Source organism: Anabrus simplex, chromosome 9, assembly GCF_040414725.1.
Source record: "Anabrus simplex isolate iqAnaSimp1 chromosome 9, ASM4041472v1, whole genome shotgun sequence".
NCBI lineage: Eukaryota > Metazoa > Arthropoda > Insecta > Orthoptera > Tettigoniidae > Anabrus > Anabrus simplex.
Genome location: NC_090273.1, coordinates 15,313,475 through 15,330,306, shown reverse-complemented (window position 1 = coordinate 15,330,306; position 16,832 = coordinate 15,313,475). Strand labels below are relative to the sequence as shown.

General features: G+C 38.0%; 1 protein-coding gene across 1 annotated transcript in view; it reads right to left on the bottom strand.

Moving 5' to 3' along the window:
* The window catches only part of Cda4 (chitin deacetylase Cda4), a 129,319-nt gene that overhangs the window by 5,858 nt on the left and 106,629 nt on the right, over positions 1 to 16,832 (bottom strand). Inside the window, exons 4-9 of the mRNA XM_067154075.2 lie at positions 15,253 to 15,380; positions 13,184 to 13,389; positions 12,629 to 12,785; positions 5,735 to 5,873; positions 5,250 to 5,496; positions 4,171 to 4,362 (exon numbers count right to left, since the gene is read on the bottom strand). Of these exons, the coding sequence (XP_067010176.1) occupies positions 4,171 to 4,362; positions 5,250 to 5,496; positions 5,735 to 5,873; positions 12,629 to 12,785; positions 13,184 to 13,389; positions 15,253 to 15,380 (1,069 nt within the window). The remainder of the gene's footprint in view (positions 1 to 4,170; positions 4,363 to 5,249; positions 5,497 to 5,734; positions 5,874 to 12,628; positions 12,786 to 13,183; positions 13,390 to 15,252; positions 15,381 to 16,832) is intronic.

The window sequence follows — 16,832 nt, the reverse complement described above, 5'->3', positions numbered from 1 at the left end:
CCTTAATTAAGGTACAGCTCCAGCATTTGCCTGGTGTGAAAATGGGAAACTGCAAAAAACCATCTTCAGGGCTGCTGACAGTGAGATTTGAACCCGTCTCCCAGACAAAAGCTCTCTGTAGACTACCTTGTCCACTGTTTTTGGATTCTGTCCAGCATCCTCAACAATATAAAGGCCCATTATTCCTAGATCGAACACAGTGTACTAAATCATAACCTGCACACTGTGTAGTGGTTTCTGTATAACAACATCAGGCTGTTCAAACTCTAAGAAACGAGTTGTTTGTTGATTGATGTATTCATAAAGGTGAATATGGCTTTCATATGAAAATCCGTATATTGCAGGAAAAAAAACCTGCATGCTCATACATCATCGACAGCATTCGGCTGCAATAGTGCAATCAAGCTCCCTCATAGCATTAAACATCCACTGAACAGCCCCATTGGTTAAACTGAGTTTCAGCAATGTTCGTGTCATACGTAGATTATACTCTGGGGACTGCAACACTTGTTGGAGAAGTCTCTTTGATTTTCGTTTGTGGTGATGGTTCTTGGACATCCTCTTGCCCACTTTTGTTGACATAAGACTGATCCCATATGATTCGTCCAGTTGCAAAACCTGTTATCTGCAGACAAACATTTGTTATGCAACAAAGATAGGAGGTTGAAATTTTGTAATTAAACAGTAAGCATTAATCTTCGTCATACCACAAAATCTCCACAAAATATAATTGATAGAACCCATGTTTTTTGCAAAAAACATTTGGACATAATGAGTTTTGCAGCAATTTTGTGGAGATAAGATATATGCAGCAGTATATTGAATAGTGTGTGCAGATTTGTGGTGAACATGTTTTATTAGCTACGTTTGAAAGTATTACACTAAGAAAATAGCATGAATGGAAATAATTTTAAGGTTAGGATATAATGTTTTGATATCTAATGCCCGCTCTTTGATTTTATGATTACATCAGAAATCATTATTCATTCAAAACGTTTTGTAAGTTCTTTAACATTTTGTACAGTTATATTAACAATCTGTTATTGTCCTCAACAAGCAACACAGTTATGCTATCTATTGTTAAAAAAATTTCGTCATACGGGTAGTATTGTGTCAACGCAAGGGAAGGTCTGGTAGTCCAGTAACTGTGTCCACAAATGAAAATCATGGACGTGTCCTCAATCAGGTGTTGCAGTCTCCAGAGCGAAGTCTTCGGCGAACAGCCCTGAAATTAAACATCAGCCCTACGTCACTTTGACGATTGTTTAAAGACACAGGTGGATTTCCGTACCGAATACAGGTTGGGCAACGATTGACGGAGCACGATAGGCATGTTAGGGTGTACGAGGATCCAGATGTCTTGTTCAACGTGTGGTTCTCCGACAAAAGTCACATTCACTTGGACGGTTTTATCAATCGCCAAACAACTCGCTTTCTTGGTTTTGAGAGGCCAGACACTATAGTCCAGAAACCAGAAACCATGTACAGTGTCGGGAAACGGTGCACTAAGTCCGTATTTCATAGAGAATGATGATGATGATGATGATGCACCTCTTACTGTTAACCAGGAACGCTATAGGAACATGGTGATCAGGCCATTTATTCAGGATCTAAGGTTTTGTCGTGCCAGGAACATGCAGATGAATAGAAAGTGCTTCCAACAAGACGGGGTGAGCTGCCACACCGCTTGACAGATTATGGCTATGCTGCAAGAAACCTTTCCAGGATGAGTAATTTCACGCAAGGCTGAGTTCCCCTACCCATCACATTCCCCCGATCTCACACCACCTGATGCTTATGTGTGGGGAATGTTAAAGGAGAAAATTTTCAATTGTCCAGATCCACCCAAAACTGTGCCTGCATTACGTCAGAATATCGTCTCGTTCTTCGGGACTCTGCAGCAACCTATGTTCCAGAATATGTTGGAAATTCTGCGTGATCATTATGAACACTGCCTACAGCGCAATGGAGCACACTTTGAACATTTACACTATCATCTCAATAAGTAAGGTAACGACAATGACTAACATAATTTCCAGTACTGTATATTTTGGCGCATTCTGTATGATGATGATGATGAACAAGAACCAAGTAACAGGAATGATGGAGTTGTTGCATGGAGTTGCCCTTGTGACTCCTTATGTAAGTATTCGAGCTGTTTTGACACTCATTCAATCAATTAATTAATTAATCAGTTATCAGTGATCTACATTTAGGGCTGTCGCCCAGCTGGAAGATTCCCTATCAGTTGTTCACCTAACTTTTTCTTAAAAGTTTTCAAAAAAAAAAAAAACTTGAAAATTTATTGAATATTTCCCTTGATAATTTATTCCAATCCTTACTCCTCGTCCTACAAATCAATATTTTCCCTCATTTGTCCTCTTGAATTACACCATCTCTCCACTGACAGCTCGAAACATACCACTTACACCTTATAATTCTCATGTTAGGTCCATATTGAAATGTACGTAAATACAAAGGATGTTATAAGTTTTTTTTTTTTTTTTTTTGGCACATTGACTCAACGCTCCGGAAAGTATAACCGTGTGAACTTATGACATGCAGCTTGATACTATGATTTTAACCAAGGACATTCTAATGATTTTTATGTTTAGACAAACACCTACATTGATATACTCTTTTTATGACTTGTAAGAACAATCAGGATCCTGATTTTTCACCATACAGGTTTGAGTTTGAGGCTGATGATACCCTTAATATGGGCAAAACATGTACCTTAACATTTTATAATAATATTTAATTTCTAAAAAAAGATCTCTTTGTATTGAATAGGTGGATATTTAAAAAAAACACTTGTAACATACTTTGTATTTACATACCACTTAGTCGAGTATCTCATCTCCTTACTCCCAGGTCTTCCCAGCTCAAAGTTTGCAACATTTTCGTAACACTACGCCTTTAGGCATACACTACGCCTTTGTCGGAAATCGCCCAGAACAAATAGTGTTATTTTCCTTTAGATACTTTCCAGTTCTCATATCAAGAAGTCCTGGTGTGGGTCCCATAAACTGGAACTGTATTCTAATTGGGGTCCTCTCTTTCCTAGAAGAGTTGTGCTGGGGATTATTGACTTTAGGATACAACATTTTTAGAGTATGCACAGACCTATATTTAGGTATTTTTCAACCCTGGCTGGAGAAAATTTTGTGCAGCAATGTATTCAGCAAATACAAATAAAAAGCTAATGTGCAGCTAAATATTATAAGGTTTTTGGAAATGTAATAAAGGTATAAATCATTAAAACTAATAAATACTTGAAGGAAATACACCACAATATTGGTATCAAACTTCCAAGTCCAATATAACGGTGTTTCTTCAAAAGATAACTGTCTGAAAAATGGTTTTTGAGATATTTAAGATTTATTTGTCTACACCAGGAGGGTATGAGAACATTTGAAATGCAGAAACATATTGAAAAAACTGTCCGGCTCCGTGGCTAAATGGTTAGCATGCTGGCCTTTGGTCCAAAGGGCCCCAGTATGATTCCTGGTTGGGTCGGAGATTTTAACTCTCATTGGTTAATTCCTCTAGCTCGGGGGGCTGGGTGTTTGTGTCGTCTTCAGCACTGCAATTCATCTTACTTAGGGCATCAACTCAAAAGGCCTGCACCAGGCCTCTCCAAAGGCTTACATGCTGTTCTTGTTGTTGTTGTTATTATTATTATTATTATTATTATTATTATTATTATTATTATTATTATTATTATTATTATTATTGGAAGGAACTTACAGATTTTTGGTGTAGATATTAAACCCTCAATATTTTGAAACCACATTTCGTGCATTTACTGGCTTTTGAAAAACGCTCCTCAACTGATGATTTTCTTCTTGCTTTGGTACTAGCAAACACACTAATCATATTTTCAAAATCCAGGTTCTCAGTAAGGGAATTTTTCTATTGATAGTATAGCCAGATGATTTAAGTGCTCTTGTGATTGAAATGTACTTCAGTCATTCTTGATTCTTCCCAGAACAGAAAATGGTAATTTTGTATAACGTGCATCACTTAAATGTTTTCTGCTGACTATGTTGATATTTACTTCACACTAGCTTGGTTTATAAAAACAAATTTTTACACATATTAAATAAAGCAATGAAATCAATGGTTACACATCTTCATTTGGTGTGGTTGTATGTTTTCAAAGCTTACCTTGTTGTTGAGACGTTTGCTTCTGGAGGTCTGAAGGAAAGAGCACACGAGTTTGGTAGATTGCATGGTTCAGAAGGTATGTTTTCTCTCTTGTTGCAGTTCCATGCATCAAAAGTGTTGAGTACCTTAGTTGGTCGTGGGTCAGTCATCCACACCAATGCTTGTGTGACAGTCACAAACCAAACATCAGGGCTGGAACAATATTAAAAATTAAAGATATATCTGTTATAAGATCCATACTGTTTGTTTGGAAGTCAAAACTTTCAGTGCTGCTTAGTTTGAGTTAATTATGTTTTACAGTTTGGTTAATACTTTTTATACATTTTTAAATTATGTTATATACATTGAGTCACCAAGCTGAGGAATTAATCAGATGTGGCTAAAATCCAAAGTCTGATAGGGAGTTGAACCTGGAATCCTCTGAATCAGACTTCTGCCTAATATGTGCTTTTACATTTTTAAAATTATTTCTCAGCCATTTACTTTGAAAATATCACTAAGATTTGCTAGTAAATTGACATATAATTTCATGGAGGATTTGAAGTTGCTTAATGGCAAGGAGTTGGTCTTGAAAAGGGAAAAATGTTAGCGTAGAACAAATACCAAATCAAGGTGATGGACTGTAGTCAAATGGAAAATGGCAAGGCACAGTTTATTAGATCAGAAAATAAAATCTGAAAAGAAGTGTTCATTTTTTTATACTTTGGTAATAAAATAATTGCAGAAATAGAGAGAATATACTATAAAAGACAGATCCCATAGAAGGAAACTTTTCCAAAAAGATAATTTGCTCCCTTCAGTCATTGATCTACAAGAAAATTACATCCCAAGGTGTTTGGGCAGAGAGTTCCTTTGTACAAAAGTGAAACACAGTATATTCATTCATAATGTAATGAAGAGATACTCAATCTAATTGGTGAATATAGGGGTGGAGTCTGACCTGAAGAGAAGATAGATTGAATAAGTCATCTTGAGAAATCCAAGACTTATCATCCTCTATTTAAGTGTGAAAAGGTAATTTTGTAAATTAGTTGATAATTATTTTTTTTTCTTTTTGGATATCATTAACATCTACTCACAGCGTTTGAATGTGATCCAGGAATTTGTGAAGTCCTCTCTCTAATTCTTTGATCTGGAACCAGTTGGTATGGAATGGCATCATGTATGGTGCACGGTTCTGTTTGTAGTAGCGTTCAAAGTCCTCCAGGAGCCAGTCGAAGACCTCATCAGGGTCGTGGTTGTGGAGTACGCATTGATCGAGGTAAGGGCAGTGACCTCCTTCGTAGGTCTCAACGTAGTGGGCATTGAGGGGAACTTCCCACACTCCTGAAAATAAAGCATAACATCATATTAATATTAAAGCACAAATATTGAAGCTTTCGTTTTGATTGGCAATGTTGGTGCAAGCAAAAACCAATTGGCATTGAGAGTTACCAAGCTCCCTTACTCCACCCATTGAGCTGGTGTTGTAGAACTGAACTGACCGGCATTGGAGTCATAGTGGCTCTACTTTATACGTGCAGATACCTGGATACCTTTTATCAGAGAGATCCATTTTCCTTACCTTCAAATGATCTGGTTGGGCAGGTTCCAGATCGGCACTCGTGAGGGATCTTGTAGTCAAGGGTATACGGCCAGATGGGAATTTTGAGAGGTGGGATGCCGACAGAACTATCGTATATGTAGCCAAAGTCTTCCAACACCTGTGAATAAGGAGAAAGAAATATTCTTTTATTGGAATAACAAAATATGACAAAAATAATTTTGGTTTCTGAAAGCTAACTGCCCTGATCTTTTAAAGTTAAAAGTCAAACATCTAATGGATCTTGAAAGCTCAGGTAAACTAAAACCTGCTTTGCTCTGTGTTATTTTGGCACGAACAAACATAAATATTTGAGTGAGCAATGTTCTTTGTATATGTTAAGGTAGCTCATATGGTATCAGTCAAAATCCGCTCTGATGGGTGAATCGTAGTGGAAACGTGCTGTGTTGGTGTCTATGGAGTACCATAGAAATAATATACTTTCTGTGATGTAACAAAGTGTTTACTTTGCACTTGCAGTAGATATCAAACTGCACAACTGTGTGTTTATACAGCTAACCATAATAATAATAATAATAATAATAATAAATACCCGTTCTTCATATGGATTATCAGAAACTGGCTTTAGTTACTCATACTGTCAGTGTGACTGATTTATATCACTGGTGTACTTACTGAAGTACGTAGAAATTATTTGTCTTTGAAATTATAGTGTAAGTATACTGCCACTAGATAGTACCACAAATATAAATATTATTGAATGTACTTGTTTGATTTGACATTTTGTAACTATTACAAATGTGTAGGAATTTTGGGTGGCAAATCTTGCTGCTGTAGAATCCTTGAGGTGGCATTGCCATGGTTACGTCTGGTTGTTTCTTTATCAGATTCCTAGAGCAAGGGTAGTGTGGTGCCAATATTACCATAGTGGTTGGTTTTAGGGACTTAAAACATGGTTTTCAGGCCTGTAGGGCCTACCGAGTTTTATTCTTTGCATAAAGGGGCTTAAAATGAGGTTTGTCTCGTCCCTGTACGAAAAATTTGATATTTCACCTATTATTTTGATATCTCACACCCCTCTAATTGGTTTGAAAACTTAAAAGTAGCCTAAGTTACTCCTTATACCATCAGCTGTCTGCCAGTGAAAGTCCTATCAAAATCGGTCCAACCATTTTGGAGATTAGCCGGAACAGACAGACAAAATGGTAAAAATTGGTTTATAGTTTTATGTACTGTATATACTTTAATATAAACTTAGTAAAATGCTGTTATTTTGACATTACAAACACTTCAATTTTATTTATTTGTTTAGATTATTATATATATTGCAATATAATATATATATATATTACATAGTTTAATCAGTTTAATAGTATTAAATAGAGTCAGCTTTTCAGCTTCTTCTTCCGCTCCCACAACTTCTTCCTGTCAGAACTGGCTGCCCTTTGGTAGTCAGTAATGGTGTACGTCATTCTTTCAAATGTTATATTACAGTATTATTATTATTATTATTATTATTATTATTATTATTATTATTATTATTATTATATTTAATAACCAAGATCAACAGACAAACCACGGGAAGAGTGGTTTCAGACGAGGAGAGAAAATCAAGATCCGAGAGAATAAAGAAGTACTGGGCTGAGAGAAAATCGAAAAATCCATTGTATAATTGACTAAAGTGGTCCAATGAAGGCCTTAAAATGTTAAATAAATAAAAATAAAAATTTAATAATATATTATTATTATTATTATTATTATTATCCTCCCCTGCGAACCATGTGACCTTGCTGTGGTGGGGAGGCTTGCGTGTCCCAATGATGCAGATAGCCGAGCCGCAGGTGCAACCATATCGGATGGGTATCTGTTGAGAGACCAGACTAAGGAATGGTTCATCGAAAAGGGGGGTAGCAGCCTTTCGGAAGTTGCAAGGGTGGCAAGGGTGACTGATATGGCCTTGTAATAATACTCAACATGGCTTAGCTGTGTTGATACTGTTACACGGCTGAAAGCAACGGGAAACTACAGCTGTAACTAACTCCCGAGGACATGCAGCTCTCTCTATATGAATGATGTACTGATGATGGCTTCCTCCTGGGTAAAATATTCCGGAGGTAAACTAGTCCCCCATTCGGATCTCCGGGTGGGGACTACGCAAGAGGGTCTGATCATCAGGAAGATGGATACTGCATTCTGCGAGTCAGAGCATGGAATGTTAGAAGTTTGAATCGTTATGGTAGGTTAGAGAATCTGAAAAGCCAGGATGGATAGGCTAAAGTTAGAGGTAGTTGCTATAAGTGAAGTACGTTGGCAGGAAGAACAGAATTTTTGGTCAGGCGACTACCGAATTATCAACACAAAATCAAACAGAGGAAGTGCAGGAGTTGGTTTCATACTGAAAAAGAAAATAGGGCAGCAGGTAAGCTACTACGACCAGCATAGTGAAAGAATGATTGTTATCAAGATAGACATGAAACCAATGCCCACCTCAATAGTGCAGGTCTATATGCCTACTAGTTCAGCAGATGATGAGGAAATCGAAAGAATATATGAAGAGATGGAAGATTTAATACAGTATGTAAAAGGTGATGAGAATCTAATTGTGGTGGGAGACTGGAATGCAGTGGTAGGCCAAGGAAGAGAAGGTAATACAGTAGGAGAATTCGGATTGGGTCAAAGGAACGTAAGAGGAAGTCGGCTGGTTGAATTGTGCACTGATCATAATTTAGTCCTTGCCAATACTTGGTTCACACACCACAAACGACGGCTGTATATGTGAACGAGACCTGGAGACGCTGGAAGGTATCAAATAGACTTCATTATGATTAGGCAGAGATTCAGAAACCGGGTGCTGGATTGCAAAAGTTTCCCAGGAGCAGACGTGGACTCTGACCACAACTTGTTGGTCATGAAATGCCAACTGAAGTTGAAGAAATTGAAGAAAGGAAAGAATGCAAAAAGATGGGATCTAGACAAGTTGAAAGAAAGGAGTGTGAGGGATTGTTTCAAGGAACATGTTGCATAAGGACTAAATGAAAAGGCTGAAGGAAACACAATAGAGGAAGAGTGGATAGTCATGAAAAATGAAGCCAATAGGGCTGCTGAAGAAATGTTAGGAAGGAAGAAAAGATCAACTAAGAATAAGTGGATAACTCAGGAGATACTAGACCTGATTGATGAACGACAAAAATACAAGAATGCTAGGAATGAAGTGGATAGAAAGTGCAAGGTAGCTAAGGAAGAATGGCTGAAGGAGAAGTGCCAGGATGTCAAAGGTTGTATGGTCCTAGGAAAGGTGGATGCTGCATATAGGAAAATCAAGGAATCCTTTGGAAAAAGGAAATCTAAGTGTATGAATATTAAGTGCTCAAATGGGATAAGCCACTTCTAGGGAAAGAAAGATGGCAGGAACATATCCAACAGTTGTATCAAGGTAAAGATGTAGGTTATTTGGTTCTGGAACAAGAAGAGGCTGTTGATGCTTATGAAATGGGAGACCCAATTTTGAGGTCAGAGTTTGTCAGAGCTGTGAGCGACCTAAATAGGAACAAGGCACCTGGAACTGATGACATTCCCACTGAATTACTGACTGCTTTAGGAGAAACAGCATGGCAAGGTTATTCCATTTAGTGTGTAAGATGTATGAGACAGGAGAAGTTCCATCCGATTTTCGACAGAATGTTGTTATACCTATTCCCAAGAAAGCTGGTGCTGACAGGTGTGAAAACTATTGCACCATTAGTTTAATATCTCATTCCTGCAAAATTTTAATACGTATTATTTACAGAAGAATGGAAAGACAAGTTGAAGCTGAGTTGGGAGAAGATCAATTTGGCTTCAGAAGAAATGTAGGAACACATGGAGGAATACTGACTTTATGTTTGATCTTAGAGGATCTAATTAAGAAGGTCAAGCCCACACACGTGGCGTTCGTAGATCTACAAAAGGCATTTGATACTGTTGATTGGACCAAGCTATTTAAGATTCTGAAGGTGGTTGGGATCAGATACCGAGAACGAAGAATTATCTACAATCTGTATAAAAATCAGTCTGCAGTGATAAGAATTGAGGACTTTGAAAAAAGAAGCATCAATCCAGAAAGGAGTGAGGCAAGGCTGCAGTTTGCGCCCCCCCCCCCCCCCTTTCAATATTTACAGAGAACAGGCAGTAAAGGAAATCAAAGAGAAATTTGGAAAGGGAATCACAATCCAAGTAGAGGAAATCAAAACATTGAAATTTGCCGATGATATTGTTATTTTATCTGTGACTGCAGAAGATCTCACGAAGCTACCGAATGGTATGGACGGAGTCTTAGGTAAGGAATAAAAGATGAAAATAAATAAGTCCAAAACAAAAGTAATGGAGTGCAGTCGAACGAAGGCAGGTGATGCAGGAAATATTAGATTAGGAAATGAAGTCTTAAAGGAAGTAGATGAATATTGTTACTTGGGTAGTAAAATAACTAACGATGGCAGAAGTAAGGAGGACATAAAATGCAGACTAGCACAAGCAAAAAAGAGCTTTCTTAAGAAAATAATTTTGCTCACTTCAAAGATTGATATAGGAATTGGAAAGATGTTTTTGAAGACTTTCGTGTGGAGCGTGGCATTGTATGGAAGTGAAACATGGATGATAACTAGCTCAGAAAGAAAGAGAATAGAAGCTTTTGAAATGTGGTGTTCCAGAAGAATGCTGAAGGTGAGATGGATAGATCGAATCACGAATGAAGAGATACTGAATCTGAATACTGATACTGAGAGGAGATCGATTTGGCTAAATTTGACAAGAAGAAGAAAATGATGAATTCTAATGTTCACATTTTTTTCCTTTTTATTGGAAAATGGCTTTTTTTCCCCACCTATTTATTACATTACAATTTAAACTCTAATTAAAATACTACATGTTTCAGTATAATATAGACCTTCCTCAGCTACAAATCATTGTACGCATATGTACGTCATTGTGCATCAACAATCTTGGAAAGCCTCACAAAAAGAAGAAAATATCCTGAGTAGTCTTATAAAACACATTTATAATTCTACTGAATTACTTGAATGTCATTTTGCTGTAATTTAAGTGGACTTAACTTTGATATATTCTATGTACTTCATCAAGAATATCATAAACAGACAATCAACTACAGTGATACATCATTTACCAAGGGAGTTAGCCGTGTGGTTAAGGGTGCATAGCTGTGAGCTTGTATTCAAGAGAGAGTAGGTTTGAACCCCACTGTTGTCAGCCTTGAAGACTACGGCTGCTTCCTTCCCACTCCCAACTCTTTCCTATCCCATCTCATTGCCATAAGACCTGTCCTGTATCCCCCAGTGCTTCTTTTACCTTCCACAATACCAGTCTGCATTTCTGACATGGGAAGCTCCAATTTTCACACATGACAGCTGTTCAACTGTATTTACATCCCTCTTGGAACACAGACAGTAGCACACTAACTTTTTCATGTATTGTTAAGTTCACTATCACCATCCATTGATGACATTCATCACAGAGTGACACAGGTTTTCATTTTTACATACTAGTCTTACTGAGTTCTCACATGTTAAAACAAAAAACCAAGCCCTATTGCAGCGACTGCTGCTCAGCCCAAAAGACCTGCACATTATGAGGTGTTGTGTGGTTGGCAAGACAGATCCTCTCGGCCATTATTCTTGGTTTTCTAGATCGGGGTCACTAACTTACCTCAATTTTAAACAAGGAGGCTGAGTGGACCAGCTCTGAGATCCAGGTAAAAAATCCATGGCCTGGCCAGAGGGGCCTTTGGGTAAGAGGCACTGACGGTACTGACGTTCCCGCATATTAGAAAGATATGACTTGTGTAACGATCTTTGTATATTTATATTTTACCTTATAAAACAACCAATAGACTTGGGTTACCCCTTTTCGATGGTTGGTTTGGTGAACGTCAAGCCTTATAAGTATTTTGAGCCAACGGAGAAACCTGCTGTGTTGTCAGGGCTGCTTCACAAGCTACTGCCCTGGTCTCTGTTACTGTCAATTCTCAACCGCTGATCAGTGGAGATGGTACCCTAAGGTTTAGCAAATTAAAGTCCAACTTTGTGGCTGAATGGATAGAATGCTTTCCTTTGGTCTGATGGTCCTGGTTCAATTCTCAGAATCAACCCCTTTGTACTCTTAATTCCCCTGGCTTGGGGACTGGGTATTTATGATGTCTTCGCCATTCATTTCATCCTCATTAGGTCACCACCAAACCTATACAGATGCCATGCATCATTATTATTATTAAATACAAATTTTGAATTTTACAGCATTACCAGCGGTCGTTCCCATCGTTAACTGGTTTATTAGCTTCCTCAGGAGATCAGTGGTGGTGTCCAACCTATGATCATGGGTTTGATTCCAACCAACAAAAGAGAACACTAAACCTGAAAGTTGCATTTCATTTTAGCAGATCTACCTATAAAAATAAAACTACATTACTCCTGTAACTGCAGCCCTGCAGTGTCTTCCTACAAGGATGTAGAAGTAAACGGGAATGAAATATCAGCACTCTGTTATCTCTGAGTACGAGGTGATGAGGAACGCATGTCTGTTAGTCAGCAGTGGCGATCTGACGGAACGAAGCTTAGCCCACTTATCCCCCCCCCAGTGCCCACACCTATCAGAGATACAGCAGCAAGTCGCACGAGGTGGGTCAAGGGGAGAGGGAGGCAGAGCCTGGGCTGCAAGATCTTTTGCTGATGCCTTGTTCTCAGAAATACGTGCAACATTTTTTCTCATTGCTTTGAAGTTTCTTAAATGAAATAATGTGTCAGATGCTTACATTATAATGTGCTTTAGATTTCCATCATTCTCATATGAGGTTTGGGCTTCACCGATAGCCTTGGTAGCCCTCAGTATAGGTCACTGTTATAAAAGTAGGCTACCTACTGCTCTTACCTCATATTGTGTATTCCTTCCTGGCTTGAGGTAGGGAGCTCTCATACCCACAATGTCGGTCTTGGAGATGTTGGCAAAGTGTGTGAGGATCTTCCTCATACCAATCATTTCACCAACCCATTCTTCGTAGCCTTTGTCCTGAAGACCTTGTTGAAGTCTGTAACAATTCACATGCAATTAGTATGATTTCTCTGATGTACAGTTCCAAAACATTGTGATGATGATGATCCTTCGTCTTTAGGTGGTTTTTGTCAGGAGTAGCCTTAAGCCTTACTTGAAGAAATTATGATTATGTCTGTAAAACAAAGAAACTTTCCAAAATTCAAAGAGATTAGCGCAGAATCAAAAGATCAGTACTCGACTGGGAGCCACAGGGTGCTTGAAGGTCGGAGGAAGACCTGGAAGAGGATGGTGGAGGAATGTGGCAAAGACCTGGAGTGAGGTAAATAACAATAGGAGTCAGGTCTATGGAGTTGTTTCACAGATGCCTTGTGTCCAGTAGGAGTAACAGGAAATGAGTCAATTAGTAGCTAGGCAAACTATAGCAGTACGTACGATATTGTTTCAGTAGCAATTTCATGGCCTTCGTGCGCTAGCTGCTGGATCATATTGTAATTGCTGTATTCGTGCGAGATAAAGAACGTTCCTCGGGCTGGGCAGCCGTTGGGGTTCTTCCGCTCCTCTTTGAACACTCCCTGATAATGCTCGTAGTTGTTGTGGTTGATTGCACCATCGAAGGTTATTAATACTATCTGTGGTGTCTGAAACAAAGAAAAGGAAGAGCGATCATAATATTTTTCCACTCTTTTATAATCAATTCAGTCAGATAATTATTGATTTTAAAAAAATAATTGAAAAGTAATAATTTCCAGGCTGGATAATTATTCTGGTATGTTTTTGATTTAGAAGGGTTCTATTAAAACACAGAGCGAGTTTATATGCAATAATACATTTTACTGTTGGATTGCCAATATGTTTATTTTACTATCATAGTTAAAAATCTGAAACTAGTTGGTTGGGACGATTAGCACACTTTCCTGTACTCAATGTGTCAAATATTCACCATGGCATAAGCATGGTTATGTTTCACTTGAGTCATCCTTATAATGTGTGGAAGTGCCTTGGAGATACCCCCCCCCCCCACACACACACACACACACAGAGAGAATGCAGCACAAGTCAATTAATGGAAAAAATGCATAGTGTAGTGTAGCATTAATGGTTTACACAAAGACAGTTGCCATACAGAAATTGTTTTGTAGGACTGGCTTCCATTAAAATACAGTAGAGACAATACGCGACACTTCCGGATTTAGCCTTGTTAAAATGGGAGACAAGTCGCAAGTGGCGCTCCTAGTGGCTTGACCTGAAAATTCGCACTAAATTCAAATATCAAGGGAAATGTATATACGGAAATGGATAAATAAATTACATCTAGAAAGAAAGTGTTACTAAGATATTAACTTCAAAGTTGCTAAAGCAATTCTGGATAAATGAATTAAGAAATATTTAACAGGTTATTAGACTGAAATTAGACATACAATCAAGATATGGAATGGACTGCTGTGAAAGGGCTTGATCTTTCATTTATGCATTACTTTTTTAGCTTTAGAATTCCTGCCTGAACGTTCACGGATAGATTTTTCTTTTTTCTCATTTAAAAGCATTGTATCATCATATTAAAACACTTGTCAACAAAAATATCGGCACATTCCTTACACACATGATCCAATGAATTTACATTTAAGAGCTGGACAATTTTCCTTTTAACTTGAAGCCTACTAACAGAAAGAATATCTATAAATTTAGCCTCAAAAGCATTCAAACTTTCCCTATAAGCAATACTTGCCATAATGCCATTACATTAGGTTAAAGCAAATTTGCATCATCAAAATGTTTCAACAAAATATGTACATTTCTTAAATCACCCATATTTTCTTCAGTGCTTGACAAAGCATTACGGCATTCCAAATGAGGTAACTTGGAACACAACCAGCCACACTCATATGCATATGTATTTTCCTGAATTAAATCAAACCCACAGATCACACCTACAACAACACATTGGTATTGAAGGTTAACTGTTGCACTATATAATAAAATATGCATATTATATTTTAATCCATTTAAAATATGGGTCGAGCAGGTCAGACGATTATGAAGTACTATAACAATCTCTTTTTCACTGGAAAAATATATATGCAAACACAATATTACTTACATTTTCTTGTCACGAGGGAAACGGAAGAAAGACCGCGCATTTTTTTCTACTTCATAGTTACTGCAGCCAAACACAGCACATACCCCTCATGTTGAGAGGAGATATCAAGGAATGACACACGCTACTATTTAATTATGTCAACTCACTGAAAATGCATAAATAACACCAAAAACTTCGCACACAAATACACGTGCTCTTATGACAGAATCAGTAGTTCTCAGGTCTACTTGTAATCTCGCTGAGTGTCGCGTATTGTCTCTACTGTATTTGCTTCCAATGTTATCTAAACATTGAAGACATTGTTCAAACACTGATTTACATATCATATCACAAAAGTCCACATTATTACCAAAAACATACATTAATTAAGATGACTTTTTTCTGTGTCAAGGAGTTAACATACCTCCTCAGGGTCCAGTCCTCCTGGTATTATTGTTCCATCCTTTGAACAGAAGCAGTAGGGTAGTTGGCAGGCTCCTGTATCACACCTCTTGGCCAGATCTATAGGAGGCTCTGTGATTGGTGCTGGTGCTAAGGAGAACGAGAAAGAAATTAACGTTGCTCTAATGGCTCACTTCAGTTAGGGCTGCTGGGAACACCTGGCCTAGTTGTGAGTTGAAGGCTAAATGCCTCACAATAGATAGAAAATCCCTCTCTAACTTGCTATAATTTTGAGCCCTCATCACTAAGAATTTCTGTGTGCTAGGAATAAGCATTAACAAGAGTCTATGTATGTTTTTCTTCTTTACATCAAGATATAGTCATACATAAGGTGCACCTGTAAAGTGGACCAAAGTAGAAGAGACAGAAGAATTTGAAGTTAGATTGGGACTAAGACATAAGGGAGTGTGCTACCACCTCTCCTATTCATCATCCTATTGGATGCAATACTGAAGAAAATAATAAAAATGTGGGTCAAGGTAGGAATATTAAAAGCATGGTTATTTGCTGGTGACATTGTGCTGTTAGGTGAAGAGGAAGCTCAAGAACAGGCAAACATATAGAATGAAGTGATTGAAGAATGGGGAATGAGAATTAACACAGAAAAGAGCACAAGGATCAAGGAATGGAAGAGAAGGTGTAACAGTTCAGGGGAATCACTAGAGATAGGAACATTTCTGTACCTTGTGAGTGTGATAAGCAGAAGAGTGCAGTTACCTGGGGTGTGAGTACAGGAGTACCAACACGATGCAGGGAAATCATGTACAAGAACTGCTTTCTACCAATCTTGACATATAGAGCTGAAGCCTGGGTAATGACCAAAGCAGAGGAAAGTAAAACCCAGGCAAGTGAGATAAAATTAGTGTTGGGCAATGCTCACTCTCAAGACTGATTCTTCTGTGTTGCGATCTGTGCGACTTCGCAGTAACTACGAGCGTAATCAGTTATTGCGTGAAATAATGCTCTCATTTGGAAACGTGTGTGCCAATAAATTTTGTCAAAGGCCTGGAAAAGCCCCTTAATACTATTAACGAAAGTGAAAACAGAAAGTGAGTATCTTAAGCGGTTCATGACTTATTTGAAATGGACATCTTTGCTGAATAACCCTGTATAATTTGTTTATAACTAAATAGGATGTCCACCTACATGGATACCTCGCAATTGCCGGGAGGGTAGTTTTTTGTGTTGCATGCCTGGTTGGGGGATGTTCTCAGTGACGATTCCCCTTCAGTGATATTTTGTGTTTTTAAGTGCCGGATCATCCCACAAGTATTTCTGCTGACGTATTTTACTTCTTTAGAACAAACAACACAGTGGTGTGTGCTATGTGGCATCTCTTCAAAATAATCCCATGTCCACAATTTACGTTGCATTTCGGTCATCGTCTTAAGGTTGTCGCGTACAATTGGATGGAATTACACATTGCACTGTCATATACTGAAGTACCTAATTATGAATGAATACTCTGTAACATTGTAAGAAAATATTTCCTTCATCAACATAATGTCAGTAAACACGAAGGTGGTTTGAAAAGTCCGTGCA